The 22,476-nt window shown below is 35.7% G+C and overlaps 3 protein-coding genes across 3 annotated transcripts; all 3 read right to left on the bottom strand.

The window, feature by feature from the left end:
* Positions 1–2,370: 2,370 nt before the first annotated feature.
* On the bottom strand, positions 2,371–5,170 carry LOC130720856 (F-box/kelch-repeat protein At3g06240-like). Its single transcript, XM_057571559.1, has one exon. The coding sequence runs from the start codon at positions 4,024–4,026 to the stop codon at positions 2,839–2,841; it is 1,188 nt and encodes a 395-aa protein (XP_057427542.1). The 5' UTR covers positions 4,027–5,170; the 3' UTR covers positions 2,371–2,838.
* A 252-nt stretch (positions 5,171–5,422) lies between these two features.
* Positions 5,423–6,857, bottom strand: LOC130720857 (uncharacterized). The gene is made up of 4 exons (XM_057571560.1): positions 6,466–6,857; positions 6,252–6,360; positions 5,871–6,062; positions 5,423–5,761 (listed from the first exon to the last, which is right to left on the bottom strand). The coding sequence occupies exons 1-4, from the start codon at positions 6,762–6,764 to the stop codon at positions 5,534–5,536; spliced, it is 828 nt and encodes a 275-aa protein (XP_057427543.1). The 5' UTR covers positions 6,765–6,857; the 3' UTR covers positions 5,423–5,533.
* A 3,293-nt stretch (positions 6,858–10,150) lies between these two features.
* LOC130717613 (uncharacterized) lies at positions 10,151–20,556 on the bottom strand. Its single transcript, XM_057567915.1, has 5 exons — positions 20,241–20,556; positions 13,759–14,070; positions 13,596–13,682; positions 10,721–11,039; positions 10,151–10,603 (listed from the first exon to the last, which is right to left on the bottom strand). The coding sequence occupies exons 2-5, from the start codon at positions 13,876–13,878 to the stop codon at positions 10,425–10,427; spliced, it is 705 nt and encodes a 234-aa protein (XP_057423898.1). The 5' UTR covers positions 13,879–14,070; positions 20,241–20,556; the 3' UTR covers positions 10,151–10,424.
* Between the last annotated feature and the right edge of the window lie 1,920 nt (positions 20,557–22,476).

Below are 22,476 nucleotides of genomic sequence, written 5' to 3'. Positions count from 1 at the left end.
ATTATTTCAACTGGGCTTTTTAACCCAAAAAATTAAAGATTTTTGTAAATATCAAATAAGTTGAATGTTCCTTTGTTTGATGGAACTCATGGAAGGGGATTTGGGTTTGGCACCCCACCTATTGGGTTTGGCACCCCATGTATTCAATACGGAAATTTAATTTCCGTTTTCAAAACGGAATTTAAAATTCCGATTTGTTTTTTATATGCAATGAACGGTTGAAAATGTGCCACATATGCTAAAATACATAACGGTTTTTTAATTTCCGTTTTTTTCGTATTAAAATCGAAATTTAAATTCCCGTTTTTAATAAAGTGGGGTGCGAAACCCAATAGGTGGGGTGCCAAACCAAATTCCCTCATGGAAGGATGGATTTCTCCTTACGGAAATGCATAATCAAAAACTATTTGGTACAACAAGGTCTTGACTTTTCTTTAGAAGGAGAAAGGCTGAGTAAGATGAAATGAAAAATTCAGAGTGGAGTACAATTCATAAAAAGGTTGGACTGAGACTTGCTCTACAAATTAAAATGACCATGTTGATCAAAGAAATTAAACATCTTTAAGAAAATTGTGAAATTTACTGGTAAGCAAGTTTGCATCAACCTCATTAGTTGATTGATTGATGATGAAAATGGTCTTGTACTCGCTGAAAATGGACTTGCCTTCAATTTTAGCATGGAAGAGAGCGTTGCAGTTTGATGAGGTAATGAAATGAAATCATTAAAGGAGAGTCAACAACAAATAACGGGTGGTGATATATCTTTTGAGCACAATCAGATATTAGTAACTAGAGGTGAGTAAGGAAGGAAGAAGTATGGTGATTCAATATGATAAAAGATTTCAAGCAAGAGATATGAGTACTTTCAAGTGTGTTTTTTATGGGGGAGAACTTGGTCACATACACGTTAAATGTGTCCATAACTCATGGAGGATCTGCCAAGCTTAAAGAATTCACAAGAAAATTGAAGTGTTCATTTTTCAAATGTGATCAATTATGAGGATGATCTTTTATTTTATGAGGATGAAATTGATTAGAACGTGAAAATATATGAGACTTTAAATAAATAGAGGATATGTCGTGTTAAAGTGCGTATTCATTGATGTCCCACATCAAGTAGTGTGAAATTATAAGTAGAAAAAATTGGTCCTTATCCAAGGGGCACGTCAAATAGTGTGAAAAAGAAAAAAGTAGTTACTATAAAATACAATATTGAGAGTTTCTTGAGTTTTATCACTGAAATATATTACAATTTTATTTATGTAAAAATTTGTGGCTGAGTAGTAAAATATTTTATTGAGCTCATGAATTTAAAGAATGCGTGCTAATTTTTTGAGTTGTTTACTTTTTTTTCTTGTTCCCAACAAGTTATTATGCTGATTAAATTAAACTCCTTGCAGGTTGCATTGGTTACTATCTATCTTTTATTCAGGGTGGGAGGGGTAGCTCATTTGGTTGAGCTAAGGGTAGAAATAGGTGTTGGAGAAACAAGGGCAACCGTGATAAATAGCATATAGCTATAATATTTTATAATGCTAGATGAATATGAACAAAAACCAAAAGGGTAAAACAAAGATAATATAGCTTCTTGTTTCTTAGACCGTTACCGCTGGTTGTTTTCACAGACAAATCTTCAATGTACTTCTCTGTTAAGACTTAACCTCAAACTTTCTTGTTCCTCAGAAATTCTTCTTGTTTACTTTCTTTTTCTTGTTTTCCTCCTTGAGGTTATACCTCTCACTCAGGGGCGGAGCCAGAGTATAATTGTGGGATGATTAAGATTGAATGAATGTTGCTTAAAAAAATCTAAATTTCCACAAGTATGATATATTTGTAGCAAGCTTAGCAATACAAAGACTATTGAACTCTCTATATCTGTAACTCTTAATGATGAAATAATTTGTAGTAAGCTTGGATTTGAAGCACTTCTTGTATTTTCTTTTATTATACTTGGTTTGAATATTTTTTTAATATGATGGCTAATTATTGTAAACCAAAGTATTGTTAACAATTATATTAACCATCCATATTCCATCTCACACGGGGCTTTATTTTTCATCATCTTATTTTTAATTAAATAATTAATATTTTACTAACTTTTTTTATAGGCAAATGTTAGTTGATAGTAATGTTAGTAAATTAGTCTTCCTCATGATTCGAACTCTTCACCATTCATCTCACCTAACACTTATGTTCCTAGCTCTTACCACTTGAACTATCCTTCGGTGACACCTCAGTAACACTTAAGAAAAAGATTTGTTGGTTGAAAATGGTTGTCCGAGCAAAGAAATAACTCAAATAAGAGAGACTATTGTTTTTTTTTCAACAAAGTAAAGAGATTGTATTAAATTGGGGAGTATTACGGGTACTCCAACCCAATACTACAATGTAAAAACAGAAACCAAGAGAGTAAAGGGAATATACATTAGGAACATAGCAAAAGCTACACAACTCCCCTGCATCAGAAAACAGTCCAGAAGATGTCAATCCACTCCACCACCCCTTGAGAATCAGTTCAAGCAACAAGCCACCCATAACGCATAACTCCCTCAACCATAAACTCACCCACTACGGGCCCTCCACTCAATTACAAGCACCAGCGTAAAGGCATAGACACAGCAAACCACAGTAGCCATTCCAAGCATAGTCTTGGATTAGTAAAACAAAACATGACTGGGGCTGTTATATTAGCCTAGTAAAAGAAGAAAAACAGGGGTGGCAGAGGGGCCACAGTGAGCACCCCCACTGGCTCTGCCATCATTACAACCACTCAGATTTCCATACAATAATTTCTAGAAGACCAAAACATTGATACAACCAGGGCTTCTTGTCACCTTGTTAGGGGAAAGTCACCCCTCCGCCTCTACTCTCTTTATACTGTGGTAGTGGTAATAGACTCTCCCGGTAAAAATGAAAATGTCCTACAAATTTTTTGCATGACAAACAAGAGCGATACTCAACAATGTGTCCCTTGTCATTTAAATTAATTTTCACTAGTTCTCCATAGGCACGTGATCCAAAAAGATCGCCACATCTAGTGAAGCATGAGGGTACAAACTTGTTGTCTGGAACACTTGTAAGCAGTAGAACAAAAGATTTAGTCCAAGAAGACGTCACTTTATACTTTTTCATGACCCAGATCTCGACATTTTTATCTAAATCAACATCACCACCATAACAAAGACACAAGTATCCGTCCATTACGTTCAAATGATATACCTTTCCATATGCCAATTCCATCGCCAAATCGGGTGTGAGAGGCATCTCAAATAGACTTCTATGTATCAAATCAAAGGCAAGAACTACCTCAAACTTTGTAGCATAAGAGTAAACCAACCAATGAAGCGACTCATTGAACAGTATCCCAGGTCTAAAATCATCTCCTTCATTCCAATATTGAGAGTGAACATCAACATCATGAACGATGGAGGATACATTGGTTTTTAATGAGAAAACCTGAATTTGAAGGAGGTCCTGCAATCGTATAACAACTACTAAGTAGTCATCACTTGATTCTTCATACCCAATACCAAGTAGAAAATTATACCATATTCCAGGATGGTATATTGCAATTCCTTTCCGGACAGGTGCACGTTCCGAATGAAGATACAACACTGGAATTTTCATGTGAGCACCGGTTGATGGGTTCCATACAGTAATAGCACTAAACTGGGCATCTGTTAAAAATACAAAGCCTCTACAAGAACCAAATATCTGAAACATTGGGTCTCTAACGGTTCCTGGAGGTAGTGTGAGGTTTACGATAGCAGAATCATCATCAAGCGATGCTTCTACATCCAGAGATTGAATTTCAGAAACTGTATCACATCGTTTTAGAAGAACACGGTGGGTGACGGCGGCAGCTAGGTCGAATTGGGATTTAGTGAATTGGGGATCAGAAATCAATGCGAGCCATGACTTGCACACACATTTGAAACGCAAAAGAGATTTCACCGGCGATCTCGACAGGATTTCTACCTCCAAATCGTGGGGGAGACATGAAATAGGGTTTGCCAATTTCCTCATGTGGGAGAATCAATGTAGAGAGAATAGAAGAATAAGGTTTCGCTTTTCAAAAAAAAGAAGAAGAATAGGGTTTTTTTTTTTTTGTTACATCGGAAAATAAACAACAACAAGAACAACTACAAAGCTGTCAAACGATCCCTCATAATGAGGGTTTCAAGCTCCATAGGCGGAGTATCTAGCAGACAAAAAGGCAGTTCTGGGTTCGAAGCTCCTCTTTTGGCTAACCAGTCAGCAGGCATGTTACAATCACGACTGAAGGCACTCAAAGAGACTCTCCACGGTCTATCCAATAACTGAATAATATCAACCAAGATAGGGAGGAAACGTCTGATGTCAACCTCTCCCAAGGATTTTAGAAGCTCACCACAATCCAAATTGCAAAACACATCTCTGAAGCCTGCATCCCAAGTTATCTGTAATTCCATTTTCAAGGCCCTTTCTCTTTTATATTACTTGTGAAATTCCTGTTTTATATTTGATTTGATTTCATAATAATCCAATGAAGTATTGCACGTATAAATCAAAAAATAATCAAATGAGATCAAGTTAAGGATTTCCCTTCCAAAAAAAAAATTAAGGATTTCGAACTAAAAAGTCAGTTTTGAATTTGATTTTTAAAAACCTTTAATGATATCTTATTTCCTCCAAAACTTTTAATACAAACATCTTTTCTCTCAAAAAAATATAAACATCTTTATTTTTTTAATGTATTAAAAAAACTGCTCGTATTTTCCGATGTACCAAAAAAAAAACTGCTCGTACGTAAGGTATTGATTTTTGCTATATAAAAAAAAATATTGATTTTTGCATACTCTAATATTGTTTTTTTTGACGGGGCATACTCTAATATTGTTAAGAACTACACACCCAATATTTTTTTTAACAATATTTATTCTCACAACACCTTAAATTAAAAATAGTTGCTCGAACAAGATTGTTTTAAAAATAGTTGCTCGAACAAGATTGTTTTCGAAAGAGGATATCTATCTTACCCCAAAAATTAAAAATAGCTTCCAAAACTCAAACATCTAAAAGGAAAAACTTTACACTTCCGCAACTTCAACCTTCGGAAGCAAAAAAAAGTTTACTTTTTGAAAAGTTTAAAGTCACAAGTGAAAAATCAGTTTCTAGAACTTTTTATTTTGCTACATCGGAAAATAGCTGAATATAGCTTCTAGAACTTAAACTTTTGGAAATATATTAGTGTTGTGTGCACTCTTAATTTGTATCTATCCCGCTCTTAACACATAATCCATTAGTCTTGAACCTCGAGCACCTTCACCAGTTAAGGAAAGGGAAGTCAATTTATCGCGTGTGTTTGTGTGTGAAGATTGCAAACTTGTAAAAGAAGTATTAAACATGAAATGTGTAAATACCTCGGACCAATCCTCGTTCATACCAAATGGATCCCCAGCATCGGTTCCACTGTAATTTAAAGGAAACATCAAGCACAACAATAACAAATAATAAAGCCTTAATTGTATTGTTGGACTCTCATCTATCGAGGTTAACTAGCCAAGTATTTTGTCATCCATGTCTCGACGCGAGACCAAGCCAGTTGAACTGCAGCTTCATCATCATGAGGCAACTCCATGTTGTTCCGCCTCTTAATTCCTTCTGGAGATCTGTTCATAAATGCGTGTCCGACGCCAGGATATATGTGGACTTCATACGGAGCTATAGGGTCCTCTATAGATTCCCCCATTTTCAATTCTTCCACAAATTTCTTGGCAGTCTGAGACAACAAACAATATAAAATTATGTTTCTTGAATAAAAGGATTTTGACTAAAGGGAATTCAAGTAAGAGACAAATGACCAGCAATGTGTGTTGCAGCAAACATACCTTAACATCTGAAAAGCCAACAAAATTGTCCAACTCCCCAAAGTGAGCCTGAAGAGGAGAATCGGCTAGGGCAGGGTCTTCATGCCCAGAAGAGGGAAAGCCATAGAAAGCTACGGCAGCATCAAGATTTCTAACCAAGTTAGAGCTGGCAATAGCAAGAGCACCCCCCAAACAAAAGCCAATTACACCAACCTGTTACAATGAAATATCAATTCACATTTTTCTTTTAACCATCCTAACATTCTATCAGCTTATGTAATCATGCCTAATATGACGCGCCAAACTGACTCCACACTAACTGACTGAGAGTCAGTTTCAACTGGTCTGTTTGGATGTAGAGATGGAAATGAGTGGAAGAAATATGAAAAGAGTGAAACGTACCTTCTTTGAGCCATTGGTTTTAAGCCACTTAGTTGTAGATATAATACCCATCACACAATCTACCCAATCAATACCATGAAACAATTGCTTTGCGTTTCCTCTGTACAGACTGGTGAAAAAAAAGCAAAACCCATGAGTGATCCAGATTCCTAATACAGAATATGACACTAGAAGAACAAATAGTAAGAAATTTGAGGTAGCAACGTTATCCTACTCTGGAATAAGAGCTTTAAATCCACCCCCAAGCTGAGAAATCCTCAAAGCATGATTTTTGACATGATAATCTACACCCAACCAGTCCTGAAGCACAATAATTCCAGGAGCGTCGTGCTTGCCAACAACATATGCATCAAATTTAGTGTCTATATCTACCATTGGAATCTGGACTTTCTGGAAAGGAGCAGCATCAGAGATAGAACGAACTGAGGAGAAACGAGAAGCAAAGGGTGAAATTGTCCCAAGACGGGCTGTGGTTAGGAATCTGGAAGCGGAAGATCTCACAACTCTCAACATTCGATTCTCACACACTCTCTTTTTTCTCTCTCTCTCCACTGAATTAGGTTAAACAAACAAGGGAATGCTTCCCCTATGGGCCACAAATTCCCCATTTCTAATTATATTCTATTCAATATTTATTATAGTGTTTTAAATAATTGCTATAATTTTATAATCATATAGCCAACATGATTTTGGTTTACTCATTATTTATAAGACAACTCAATTGAATATCTTCTATAAATCATATATATTTTTTATGCCAATAATATACGCACATTTACTTATACCTAAGGTGTAGATTCAACTAGGACGGGTTTTTGTGAAGGAGGATGTGGAGGTTGCAGGGTTGTGATGGCGTTGGAGGGTGTTAAATGAAACGCAAAAGAGATTTGAAACGCAAAAGAGATTTTACCGGCGATCTCAACAGGATTTCTACCTCCAAATCGTGGGGAGACATGAAATAGGGTTTGCCAATTTCCTCATGTGGGAGAATCAATGTAGAGAGAATAGAAGAATAAGGTTTCGCTTTTCAAAAAAAAGAAAAGAAGAATAGGGTTTCTCTTTTATATTACTTGTGAAATTCTTGTTTTATATTTAATTTAATTTGATTTCATTTCATGATAATCCAATGAAGTATTGCACGTATAAATCAAAAAATTCAAAAAGTCAGTTTTGAATTTGATTTTTAAAAACCTGTAATGATATCTTATTTCCTCCAAAACTTTTAATATAAACATCTTTTCTCTCAAAAAAATATAAACATCTTTATTTTTTTAATGTATTAAAAAAACTGCTCGTACATAAGGTATTGATTTTTGCTATGTAAAAAAAAAATATTGATTTTTGCATACTCTAATATTGTTTTTTTTTACGGGGCATACTCTAATATTGTTAAGTACTACACACCCAATATTTTTTTTTAACAATTTTTATTCTCACAAGACCTTAAATTAAAAATAGTTGCTCGAACAAGATTGTCTTCGAGAGAGGATATCTGTCTTATACTAAAAATTAAAAATAGCTTCCAAAACTCAAACATCTAAAAGGAAAAACTTTACACTTCCGCAGCTTCAACCTTCGGAAGCAAAAAAAAAGTTTACTTTTTGAAAAGTTTAAAGTCACAAGTGAAAAATCAGTTTCTAGAACTTTTTATTTTACTACATCGGAAAATATCTGAAAATAGCTTCTAGAACTTAAACTTTTGGAAATATATAATTTTTCTTTCTATTTATTGTCTTCTGGAACTTGCTTTTCTGGAAGCAAATTTTTTTACACTTCCGAAACTAGAAATTCTATAAGCTTGAAAAATTCAAAAAGATGATTTTTGAAAAAATCGTACATGGATATTTAGGGAAAAATTTAATTTCAGTATGCAATTATTAATTTTTGGGTGTTGAAAAATAATCCCCCATACATAGTGGTCATACACACTCAAATATGATTGTCTCAACGTATGATACATGTGGTTTAACAAAATCAAGCTGATTATTTTAACATTCACAATATCTATAAAAATCATACCTATAATGTGTAATACATGTGCAATTAGAAATGATAGGAAAACCCACACCTGTGGAGCCCAGTCCGAACCCAACATGAAGTATCGGATGAAACCCGATTTCTTTAGGTTTGAGTTTCACCCGAATTTTAAAACCTGTTTGGATTCGGGATCAGCCCTTATATATATTATTAAAGTTACTAACTAGAGTTTTCTTTAACGTAAAAAATTCATGAATTATGTTGTTTATCAACTTATGTTAATGAACTATATTTTTTCCTTTGTGTTGGAAAGATAATGAGGTTTAATCAGCTTATGTTCATGTTGTTCTCTTATGTTACATCTTGTTTTCGGATCGAATTTTTAGGTTTCTTGCAGGTTCGATACTCACATCAGGTTTTGGGTTTGGGTTCGGGTAACCCGAAACCCAAAGGTTGGGGTTTAAATTGTGCACCCATATTGAGTTTGGGTTTGAGTGTTAAGTTCGGGTTTGAGTATGAAAATGGTAAAACCCACACTCACAGGGCCCGTTGCCAACCCTACGTGCAATTAACATTTTAAAGAATATTATATAACACTCTAAAATAAAGCACATAGAAATCAAACACCATTTTATCAAAAGATCATGTTACTAAGCACGAGATTGATATGACTTTCGTCAAAACCGATTATCAACTCGCTAATAACTTTACCAAAACATGATTGAAATGAGATTTAATTTATAAAAAAAAGAGATGTATCATGCTGTATAAATTGCACATTTTAAGCTGACCCATTGCAGGAACCAATATTTTATAAGTCAATGAACTAGAACAGTCATCAAAGAGGATTACAAGCTAAATGCACCATTCCTCCATTGTTCACTTCATGAACACATTCTCAATCTCAAATGTCTAAGAGCATCTCCAATGGTAGTATCTAATGTTAAATACATACTCATATGAGTATCTACAACCATTGGAGTACATATTCAATTCCAACATGGCAAAGATGAGTATGTGATAATAGATATTCTACACTAGACTTGAAAAGTAAGCTTGTATTAATTACAAGCACTTACAATTAATATAATTAGATTATATAATTAATTAAAATGAAGATAAATAATAAAATATACAAATGTGATGTTGATGGTGGGATCCACTATAGAAACTTTTAAGAGTTGTTGGGTTGGAGTAAAAAGTTAGTAAAATGGGGTAGATGATGTGGCATTATGGGAAATTGAAAAAATGATGTGTAGATATTTTTAGTGAGTATGATGAATGTAGATGCTCTAAGTGGACCATTTGCTCGAACCCCACTACTCTTGCTAAACATTCTTACTACTCTTGCTAAACATTCTTGACACATCTTTTTGCCCCATTGATTTTTTTTTTGATAGGCTTTTGCCCCATTGATGAATGGTTTGCCTTCTTTGCCTCTCTTATTTAATGCATATCAGTTTTAGAGAAATGATAATGATGAGTGTTTTTTTTTTGAAATGATAATGATGAGTGTTAAAACTGCCTTTTTACAAGCCTTTTCAGATTACTAAAAGCTTAGTAAGGAAGTCGCATACGACAACGCTAAAGGTTTTCTTCCTAAATGTTAACTACGAATGGCTAGATAGAGTGAGGCTTGAATAAGCTAATAACATCCATGGCATCATTCCAGCTTTAATGTCCGGATCATTGTCATTTTATGCATCCTCCATAATATTTTAAGATTCTATTAATCAATATTAGTCAGATGGATAGAATGTAAAAGTGGACTGGACTCTGGAGTGTCAATTTAACAAACTTCTAAATGGAGGTAATTGTGTTCTTCAAAATGTAACATGCATTCGAATTACCAGGGTTTTGATCCTTACCTCCTCAAATTTCATCCCTCCTCCCCCTCCCTCATCAGACTCCAACAAAAAATATTGGAGGTAAATATAATTTCATCACACATGTAAATTTCCCAGTGACATAAAACCAGCTTTTTTACCATATAACTCCTCTAATGTATATAACTAACTATACAAGTATTACTGTTGAATATAAACCACCCTCTGACGAACCAAGCAAGCCATAGACGCCATGGAGACATATAAAACATTCTCTTACTTAATAATCGGATGGTTTTAACCCTTGGAGCTAATCTGATGGTTTCCCTTCAACTGCATACCCTACCCTTATTTATACTAACTGACCCCATCATTTGCTTGCTTGCATAAACAATAATAACTTGGACATTGGAGCTGGAGGTAGTTCTATCAGGTCCTCTTCCTCACTATCATCAGAAATCCAGCCATGGCAAGGTTTACGCTTCTTGTGACAGAGCTTCCTCACAGGTTGCGAGGACTTTGACAAAGGAGATAGTACAGGCTTACAATCTGCAAGACAGTAATATACAATAAAATCAATCACAGATATGTTTAATCAGCTTTCAACCTCTGCTTAAAAGCCAAATCAAATCAATTTACCAGGTTCCGGGATGAGAAGTTGATTACCATATTCAATGTCTGCTGGTACAATGTCTGTAGCTTTGATGGAAAGTTGATTACCAGGTTCACTGGTTACTGATGGAATGTCAACAGCCTTGATGAGAAGTTCAGCACCAGCTTCACTTGTTGATACAGTGTCCACAGCCTTAATGGCAAGTTGATTATCAGTTTCACTGGATGCTGATATGGTGTCAGCGACCTGATTAGTTAATGGAGCATCATAAGAAGTTTGTGTGTTAGAGCAAGGTACAAGCGCTACGTTTGAGCAACCGGCAGCGGATGCCTCATTGGGACCATCTCCTGGCTTATCCTCTGACAAATCATCCTTCACACAAAACAATAGAAGGCCATAGAACTGGACATTATTAATGATGATTTTATAACAATATATAGGCCATTAGGCCGAAAAGCCAGTAGCAAACTTTCTTCGGACACACTTTCCAAAAGTTCAAGAAATTTCAATGGGTATTCAAGGAAATTGCATTTTACCTCTCAAGCACTAAAATTTTATATGAATCTCTTGTAATTATAACCCATGATCCGTCATTACTAGAAGCTAATAAATTTTAAAAAGGAATGATTATAATTTACAAATAATGTTAGTATTATAAAGAAGGAACCACAGAAGAAATTCAAGGTTTACAGTAACACATAAGAAGAAATGGGCTTTGCCAACATGTATTATAGGCGATATTGGAAGAACTAACAGAAACTAATTACAAAGAAGGAGACAGCAGCTCATGACATCATCTTGAAATTGAAACAACATTGAATTTTGCGAAGAAATTATTCATAACAAGAGCTGAAAGCCTGAAATAATAGACATAAACCAGTTCATTGCTGCCCACAACATATAAACAAAATATTGAATTTGGTAAGGCATGATTCATGACTAGAGCTGAAAGAATGGAGGACATATAAGCGGGAGATGCAATTCTAAGTGTCAAACTCACAACAGACAAAACTGGATTGGCAAATTTGCGATCATAGTTATAGGCAGCTAATATACCTGTAATTAAATATCTAACAATATAATAACCACATAATGATAAATTGATAATACTTGAATTGTAAGCTACCATCAGTCGATTTCTTGCAGAAGAATAAATCTATCCACACATTTATAGCTTTGAGTTACAACTTTCCCTGTCAGGAGTAAATATTTGTATTGTGATTGTAATGAAAACTACTTGGGGTTGGCTAAGGATTTTGTTTACTAATGTTTGAGAGTGGAGGTTTTGTGTTGACCAGATATACTAATAATGTTCACCAATGACCATCTTGCAGACAAGCAGTTTAAAGATCTCTTATCCAACCTCCTCAGAAAATATTGGGACGTCTGGGTAAGCAGCTCAATTAAGCGCTAATGTCAGTAAGCACTTATTGATTAAACATTTATTTATAAGCTAATATGATAAGCTTACCAGAATAAGCTACAAGTTGGTCATAAGCTATTTTTATAAATATTTAACCAGAGCCATGTTTAAGTGTTTATATTATAAGATAAAGTCGAAATAGTCTCTTCCAAATCCATCAGGCACATTAGCTATCTGCTTCTCTTATCCTTCTGTTAAATAAACTTCAGTCCTAAAAGCCCCACCTTTCAAACTTGGTTAGAGGAAAGGAAGCAGAACAGAACATACAAACAGAAAATAATAAGAAGCAACTGAAGCTACGTGAGAACTAATCAAGCTTTGTTAATACAAGGCCAAAAAGGGGAAAAATAAGGAAAAAAACTGAGGGATTGCATACCATTTTTGCTGTGACTTAACTGAGCCAAAAACTTAAACTGGCTGTTAGAAACGCCCATTTGTTTCTCGAAGGAGAAACAAGGCAGCAGACGTGAGAAAATTGTTTCCACATTGAAAATAAAAATAAAAATTCCGATTTCCAAGAGGCAGAGTTTGCTTGAATTTTCCTTAAGTAAAATTTTTCTGCGAGAATAATGCCTAGCTGTTTGATAAAGCTGACTCAGTTTTTATAGCAAGTTAACAAGTCCATAAAAGAAACTTAAAGCTCATCTGGGTAAATCATAAACAAAGTGAACACAATAAAACAAACAACAAAGGAAAGAACCATTGGATTGGATCCTCACTTATTTGGATACAATATACTTTATACTAATGAAAGACAGAAGAATTTATGGTATGTAAGAGATCATAAATGAAACAAAGCAGGATGAGTACATTCTTAAAGAAAACCGGATTCTAACAATAAAAACTGTCCACCTAATTTCTAATGGAATGCTGATTAATAAAAACAAGGGTGTTGCTCCAGTACCCTTTCAAAATGGGAGGGTTTGGAACCCATCAGTTCATTATTTAGAGTAAAAAGAACTAAATTGTAAATTATGAAAGTTTGTTATAGAAGAAATCATGGAAAATTAGGCCTAAAAGATATCGAAACCCCTCCACTTCATAGGTACTAGAGAAATTGCCTAAAAACCAGGCTTGTTAATAGCGTGGCGCAATAGCCTATAGCATAGCACCCTGGGGAGTCACCGCTACTCCACTATTCACTGCTATAGTGCCGCAATAGCGCTCGAAATAGCGTTTTTTGGGCTTGCCGCTACACTAGGCTATCCGCCATTAACAACCCTGCTAAAAACAATTATGATAATGAAATGACAAATCTTTTCTATTTGTCCAACCAACCCATTTTTCCATTCCTTACTAATCCCTGCATAATCAATGGTGGACTTCCATTCACCAAAACAAACAAAATCAAACATAGGCTATATAGGATTTAAGATAGATATTATATTGAAATCAATATTTGCATGTATGTATATATGTTTTAGCTTGTGTGTGTTGCTTGGAGGATAAGAAACACATGAAAAACACAGAATGAATGGAAAATAGCGAGGTAGTATTAGTATTACCGTTTCCTGGGGCAGCTCGAGAAGCTTCTCGATGAGAGTACGGTAGGCGCAGTCTTCGATGAAGAACCAGCCTTCGTCGCCATAAACCTAAACACAGAATGAATCAGATAAGATGATGAAAGGAAATTAGAAGAAGGAGAGAGTTTGAAGGGAACGAACGGACTTTGAGGAGTTGATCAACGGTGCGACGGACAATTCTTCTGGGAAAACCGTAAGGGGTCATGGCGTCGAGAGCAGCGTCCATTCGCGTGGTTCCCTTCTGGACCTTGCGTCTTGGCGCCATGGGAGCGAGGGAAGGAAGAGGAATCGTTGCAGAGAAGATTGAATTTAGGGCAAAATTGGAGAGATGGAGTGAGAGAAGGAAGAAGAATCGTTCACATTTGCAGTGTGAGTGAAGAAGGAAACGGAGGAGGCAGTGAAAGCGTTAAGTGAAGAGGTTGAATGGACAGAGTTGGTCTTCCACAGTGCTAGACAGCTACAAAATAGGTAAAAATAAATAATTAAGAGTTTCTAAGAGAATTAAATCTATCTATCAATTTTCTATCTATCTATCTATAACTCTATTCTATACTAGTAAGTAGCCCGTGCAAATGCTTTGCACGGGTAATTTTAAAACTATTTTTTAATAGTTTTATTCTTAATACCTTTTTTAAGTAATTGTAAAAAAGTTTTAAATATTTGAAATATGCCATAATATTTAGGCGAGTGTTATAGTGATATATCAAAGTAAATAAAAATAATCAAATGTAAAATTAAAATTGATCATAGGACTAAAATTGTTTATTTGAGTTTACTTGATACCAAACCAAACAATGTAATTAAGTTTTTATAACAACATAAATAGCTAAACATGCAACATATGCTAAAGTCTCAATGCAATCAAGATCTTATTTCACGTCTCTATCTTAACATGTTTCAACTCCTTAGTTGTGAAGCTTGTGCTGTAGAATTTTGCGCTATGTCGGAACAACCAAGATTTCAATGTGATATTCTTTTCATTTGAATAACGTCCTGCTGAAATAATAATTCAAGTTTATTTTCACTTAGACCATCCACAATGGTTAAACAAAAAATGTTTTGTTTAACCCTTTTCTACCCCACTTTTTCTCTTCCCAACACTCCACATCATCTTCTCTCTCCAATTCAACAAACTTTCAACAATTACCCACTCCAATGGTTTTGTTTAACTCTCAACACCCTACCCCACCACTCACCACTCACCCTACCCCACCACTTTTTTATTTCACATTTTTATTTAATTTTATATTTTTGTTTTTATAATTACATAAAATTACAATTATCGATTTAAATTAAATTAAAACAATAAACACTTAACGATTTTATTTTTTTTAAATATAGACTTTTTTTTTAAAATATAGACTATAATTTTTTTTTTCTTAACTTAAAACGCAAGACAACAAACTAAGCATACAAGAATTTATTTTATTTTCTTAAAATAAAATGCAAGACAACAAACTAAGCACACAATATCTTAAAATGCAAGACAAGGAAAAACTAAGCACACAACACACAAATAACGTAAATAGTACGATACAAATCATCTTCAATCCTGAGACATTCCAAACTTTGCCCAGATGTGCTTCACTAGATCTGCTTGCAGTTCATGATGAACATTTGAATCACGCAACTCGGATCTAGCACGCACATGATTTGCAAAAGCGGGTAAAACCTCGGTCGAGTATGGTTGCTGTGTACTAGATCCACCTTCCCCAGATTGCTCAAAATCGGTCCAACGTTGAGCATATGTATCTCGTTCATCCTCGACAATCATATTATGTAATATGATGCATGACCTCATAATGATACTCAAGTCATCTATGTCCCACAAGCGAGCTGGTTCACGGATGATTTGAAAACGAGCTTGAAGAACTCCAAATGCACGTTCGATGTCCTTCCGACATCCCTCCTGAACTTTTGCAAATAACTTATCGGGTTCACTTTGAGGAAGTCTAATCGTTTTGATGAAAGTTGGATAAGAAGGATAGATACCATCGGCTAGATAGTATGCCATATTATAGGGACGTTGATTCACAACGAAATTCACAGCTGGAGTCTTTCCCTGTTCCACGTCATCAAACACTGGTGACCGATCTAGAACGTTTATGTCGTTCAACGTTCCAGGACATCCAAAAAAGGCATGCCAGATCCATAGGTCATAAGTTGCAACTGCTTCAAGAATAACTGTTGTGGTTCCCTTATCCCCTCTAGTAAATTGACCTTCCCATGCTTTAGGACAATTTTTCCACTCCCAGTGCATGCAGTCAATACTCCCGATCATGCCTGGGAACCCCCGCATGTCATTAGCATGTAATATCCTTTGCAGGTCTTCTTGGGTTGGTGCTCTCAGGTACTGTTGCTCATACAATCGTATGATTCCTTTACAGAATCTACGTAAACACTCCAATGCTGTAGTCTCTCCTATTTTGATGTACTCATCGACCGCATCTGCTGCCACACCATATGCTAACATTCGCATTGCTGTGGTACATTTTGCTAAGGGTGATATACCTTGTTTATTGGCTGCATCAACGCGTTGGGTGAAGTAGTTATCACTACTTGAAAGGTCATCAACGATTCGAAGGAAAAGATGCTTTTGCATCCGGTACCGACGACGAAACATTGCATCGTCATATGTAGGCTCATTGGCAAAGTAGTCGCCAATTAGCATCTGGTTTGCCGCTGTATGATCTCTACCGAGATATTTTCTACTACGAGGTGCAGCATCTTCTAGAATTTTTCTTCGACGCTCTCTAAATCGGTTGAGTACATAAGCTTCTTCAATTTGACTATTTTGAATGTATGCTGCAAGATCAAAAGGACACTCAGATGGATCCATTTTTTGTGAAATTTGAAGTAGATTGGAAGAGATTTGGGATATTGGTACATCAATGGAGCTATGAGTCCATATAAGTAGGTACATTGAATGGTGGTTGAGTGCCGGATTTGAAATAAGTTATCAACCAGAGTTAATTATCGGAAAAGGACAAGATTCGAATTGAGTGGCACATATTCAAACACAGTTACCCGAGAATCATAAAAGGCAAACACTACTGACCTAACACCACGGGCAAATTATTAAAGCAAACACTACAGACTTGACACCACTGGTGGATTTGAAATAAGTTATCAACCAGAGTTAATTATCGGAAAAGGACAAGATTCGAATTGAGTGGCACATATTCAAACACAGTTACCCGAGAATCATAAAAGGCAAACACTACTGACCTAACACCACGGGCAAATTATTAAAGCAAACACTACAGACTTGACACCACTGGTGGATTTGAAATAAGTTATCAACCAGAGTTAATTATCGGAAAAGGACAAGATTCGAATTGAGTGGCACATATTCAAACACAGTTACCCGAGAATCATAAAAGGCAAACACTACTGACCTAACACCACGGGCAAATTATTAAAGCAAACACTACAGACTTGACACCACTGGTGGATTTGAAATAAGTTATCAACCAGAGTTAATTATCGGAAAAGGACAAGATTCGAATTGAATGGTACATATTCAAACACAGTTACCCATACATTAAAGCAAACATTACATAGCTGTCACCACTTGAAAATTATTAAAGCAAACATTAAAGCAAACATTAAAGCAAACACTACAGACTTCACACCACTGACAAGTTTGACCGATTACAGACAAAGACTCGCTTGAAATTAATTTCCAAATAGCTCTTTGGACAACTGCTCTAACAACTCTTTCTTACGGTCACTGAGATGCTCTTCCGAAGTTAGCTTTAGATACATACTAACTTTCTTAGCATTAGTCTTCTCTTTCATCGCATTAGTCTTCTCTTTCATCAATTCGTTAGTCTCTGCTTGCACCGATGCTATCTTTTCCAATTTTTCAAGCTCTTTCTCCTTGAAATGGATATAAGATTCCCACTCTTTGTCCACCACCTCGTCAGCATCTTCTCTAATTTTCTTTTTACTCTTTTTTTTAGCTGCCTCCCTACCCATTGGACGAGGAATTGATCCTATAGAGTTTGAGCCACTTGCATCACTGTCGTGTGATCTCTTAGATCCACTACTTCTCGAGCCACTATTTCCTCCTACCTGACTACAAAAACGTGGTTGATCACGGAGAACGCGCCATTCTTCCATCAAAGTAAATTGACCAATCTTCCCACTTGCGTATAATTCCTGCGCTCTTGCGATAACATCATCCTCCGACCAACCGCTTCGATGCTCACGCTTAGCGCTATCATAAGCGCCAATCCATTTACCCAGTCTTGTGTTCATATAATTCCAACGGTTTCGGCAGGCAACCCAATCGCGCGGAGGATCGAATGAGCAATGCTCATTACAATACTCAGCAATATCTCTCCAAAATGTTTCTCCTTTCTGGTTTCTTCCGACAACACTGTTTGTTCCGCAATTAATCCACCCACTAATTAGCACTAGATTTTGTGGAGTGTTCCATGCGGGTAAATGGGCTTTTTTGCTCTTAGGAGTGATTTCATTGACTTCATTATCAGCTGACCCGCCACCAAGATTGACTTGTGTTGAAAATTCCGGAAATTCCGCTACATCAACACTCGGAACATTTTCAGGAACCACTGGCATATAACCACTAGACTGAGGTGTTTGAGATGAATATCTCACAGATCCATAAGATGGATGAGAGTTTGGAACAATTGATGACTGGTTAAAATTTTGTATGTTTTGAGGAGGTTGGTACGAATATTGATTCGGATCTGGATAATAGTTTGGATTTCGAGGACGTTGGTTGGAGAATTGATGGGGGACTTGATAATAGTTTGGATTTTGAGGACGTTGGTTGAACAATTGATGTGGGACTTGATAATTGGTGGGATTTTGAGGATGTTGGTAAGAAATTTGATTTGGATCTTCATAGTTGTTGTGGTTTTGGTTGTAAAATGGGTTGTTTGAAGAATTCTGGGTGTTGAAATGGGGATTGTTGGGATCCATTTCAATACAAATGCTAATAGATAGATAAATAAGATGGTGAGAGAGATAATAAGAGAGTGAAAAAACTTGGTTTTTTTTTCTGTGTCCAAATCAAACGAACCAAGTCTCTATTTATAGAGAAAAAAAAATCATGAATTTTGGTATAATTTTTTTTTTCAGAAAATATTTTTTTTTATGAAATAATTGAGTTCAAAAGATAAGGAAAAACGAAATCCGGACGGACCAACCAGAAGCAGCCACGTGGCAGGGCCTGAAAATTTTTCTCTCTCTCCCCTGCAGACAAGGCGCGTCACGCGCCTTGTCTGGGCGTGCAGGCCACGCGCCTGCGGTGGCCACTGGCCTTGCGCCACGTGGCACACCGCAGGCTCCTTTTTTTTGTTGAAAATCTTCAACATTTTCTCCCTCTCTCTCCTTTTTCAACCAACTTCAACAAACCATTAAACCTATTAAACACAATTCAACATAATTCAACAACACTTTCAACCATCCATTGTGGATGGTCTTATAATAGAAATACCACAGGAAAGTACAAATCATATACTGTCAAGAGATTTTTTTTTTCTTATCATTATTATATTGAGATATACAAATCATATAATGTGATAGTATTTTGCACTTAACAGAAAAACAAGTATCAATCTTTTGAATCATCAAGAATAAACAAATGATAATGCCAAAACATTTTCAAGATTTCAAATCTGCAGCATTCTGCTTTAGTCTTGCATTCATGAAATAAAAAAATCTAAGCAGGCCATCAAGAAATTCAACGGAAACATGGACCAAGAAAGTTTTGAAAGTGGCATTAGAACAACAAAGAAGCATAGTTTCTTTGTATTCTGATAACAAAACTCTCACTTCATTATACCATGGATTGTTTTTTTTTGAAAAGCCAAATTGAATAAAAGAATGGTGGCACTTAAGGGGTGCCACAACCCACAGTACAAAGAAGCATAGCAGAACAAAGAAGAAAAGAAAAAGAACTAAAAACCGCTGCAAAGAGGAAACATTGCAGCAGCAATTATACCCAAAGACCATCTCAGCAAGTGGGCTCAATGCTAATTTCAATTTCGCAGGGAGCTACCACATGGCACAGCAACAATAAGGAATGGAGTATTAAGGTAAATGGAGAAACACCAGTGAGCTTCACATGGATTGTCAGGGAATTACTTTCAGATCCACCTTTGCACATTATCTTAACTGGGAACAACAGCAGCAAAGCACTGACAGAAAAACCTGAGCCCAACAGCCTTACACACATTACCAAAGAAGATCAACATCATGGTCAGCAATCAGCCAAACACTGTGATCAAACATCACCCACTCCCAGATAAATGTGAGGATTTGAGGACCAGTCCCAAGAAGAATAAATGAAATTCTTATTCTTACATTGCAGCCATTTCCAAGACCTGAATTTAATTAAGTCCATTACCCTCTCTACATTAACAACTTTGAGGACCAGTACCATGGATCGTGATTTTCCCAACCAAGAATCACAGACTAACTTACACAGACACAATCACAGAGAGAAAAAGTTCAGGGAAAAAACCTCAGAAACATGACTTGACCCAGGAATTCAAAATTCGAAATTGAAAAATTGAAAAATTTCAAATCTAACGGAAGAACCAAGAAAAGAGAAGAGGTGAAATGTATTTGGACCGAGATGTGCTTCTGAACCTCATGAGTCCTTCTCTGCGATATCTGGAATCTCATATTGCATAATTAAAATCCATTGTTGAGAGAATTGATTTCTGAAATTGGCACTGTAAAAGGTTTCGAATGGTGTAGAGTAAGGGAACTGAAAAAGATTTGGGGCTGATTGATGGAATAGCTATTAGAGGGATTTGAAATTGAAGAAAGTAGTGATAAGGATTTGAATTCAGAAGAGATGAGTAAAATTAGGGATTTCAGATTTGGAGATTTGGAAGAGTGAAAGAGATGAGGTTGGTTGAGAAGCATGAAACAGAGTACTGAACAAAGGAAAGCTAGATGCAAGTTATGCGCGTGATAGACACATCCCACAAGAATATGAGAGAGAATGAGTAAATTCTATTAAAAGGATGACGTGGCATTTTCTGATGGAGTGTGTGTGTTTTGAGTGCCTCACTCTCCAGAATGAGGTCTCAAAATTATTAGATAACAGGGTGGATATCATATATAAAGGGGCAGCTTCTCCAGCCTTGAGGGTAAATCAGTTATTCAATATAGTAATGCACATAAGTGAATATTTTTCCATAGACATATATGTAAATTTGAGAATAAATCAATCTTAACCAGTGATTATTTTCTAAAGATGCAATCACAATCGTCAATTCCATTGCAATCTCTCATCTTCCGTATGTTCACATTCTTAGTTGTTTTCATTGTTGCATTTATAACTCTTAATTGTGGTTACAAAAATATGTGCAAGAGTCTCTTCATTTTCTCTTATATATGATACGTCTTTCCATTCTACTTTTAAATTATATTCATCTTTCCTCCATAGTCTCTATTTCTATGCAGGAAACCTCTCCCTTCTAGATTCTCCAATTGCATGATCACTCTATAAGAAGATCTTCCATCAGGTTAGAAAAATTTCTTCTTCGTCTATCCTACTTCATCAACCACTTATTCTTCATCACTTTCATTATTAGGCTTTGATATTCTTCTCAATTAACTTCGTCCATCAGGTAAGAGCTCATTTTTTCTTCCTTTTGATTTATTTATTCTGATTTCACCATCATTTTTTCTTCACATTTCATTCTCAGGCTATGTTCTTTTCAGTCGGACTTCTTTTTTCTCATTCATTTTTCTCATTCCTAATTTTTCACTGTGGTAAAATTCAGTGTTAATTCGTAATTTAGATGTTGTTATCGCTAATTCAATCAGTGAAAGTTATCCATTTTATTTTACTTTCGTTATTGATGCATGTTTTGTTCTTATGGATTATTAACATTATCATGATATTTTATTAACTTCTATTACTTTTTAAAAATGCGTTTTCTGCAAGTCAATTGTACCATTAAACAAGAGCTAGCTATTCACAAAAAGTTTCTTTCCTCATATAGCAGCACCCAAAAGCTATTAACAAAATTTTCTTCCAAGAGCTAGCTAGCTTAAAACACAGTATTAGCAACATCAATACTAGTAGATAATGGTGATGGAATAGGTGCAATGTTCAGAGTTGTCCTGCCACCTGAAAATAGAACATATCACAGTTAAGAAACCAATCTTAAAACCAGATTTGATCTACAACATGAACACTAACATCTTTGAAAAAAAAAAAAACTGGGGTTCTAAATCAGGATGTAGATGTCCATAGTCATACCAATTCAACAAAACACTAAATGTGAAATGAAATTCAAAAAAACATACCTCGGACTAGGACTCAGCATCCTCACCGAGGATCCTTAGAAGCAAACGATCATTGGGTGGGGAATCATACAACTGGAGCCCCTCCAATCCTTGGTCATATGCGTACTTCACCCGTCGATGCGCAACGCCGTTTCCACCTATGTCCCAAAACTGAAATATTATTTCAGTGTTGTATACATCCTTGAGTAGGGCCTCCGCATAGTGAATCTTGTAGACCAAAGCATTCAGAACACTATTCGTGCATCTTTTTTTCCTATTAACCCAGTCCATGCCATCCTCGTAGTCCGAGAAGACATCGTGTGATTTTTTTTTTGAAGAGGTGCGTATGAATTTATTTATAAAAAAAGAAGAAGCTAGAAAATATATTTTGAAATTGTATAGGTTTTTTTTATTTACAGGTGGAAAATCTAATATTGTTTTTTTTGAACGAAAATCTAATATTGTTATCCAAAATGTTAACCGCACAAGTTGAAGAAAATTGTCACATTCAGAAAAAGTTGACAAAAATCATTCTTAGAATGTATCAGATTAAGCTCAAATTCAGTTTCAAATGGTTGTT

The sequence above is a fragment of the Lotus japonicus genome, chromosome 5 (genome assembly GCF_012489685.1).
Source record: "Lotus japonicus ecotype B-129 chromosome 5, LjGifu_v1.2".
In the NCBI taxonomy this organism is placed as follows: Eukaryota; Viridiplantae; Streptophyta; class Magnoliopsida; order Fabales; family Fabaceae; genus Lotus; species Lotus japonicus.
The sequence above is the reverse complement of the archived record's forward strand: the minus strand, read 5'-3'. Positions and strand labels throughout refer to the sequence as shown.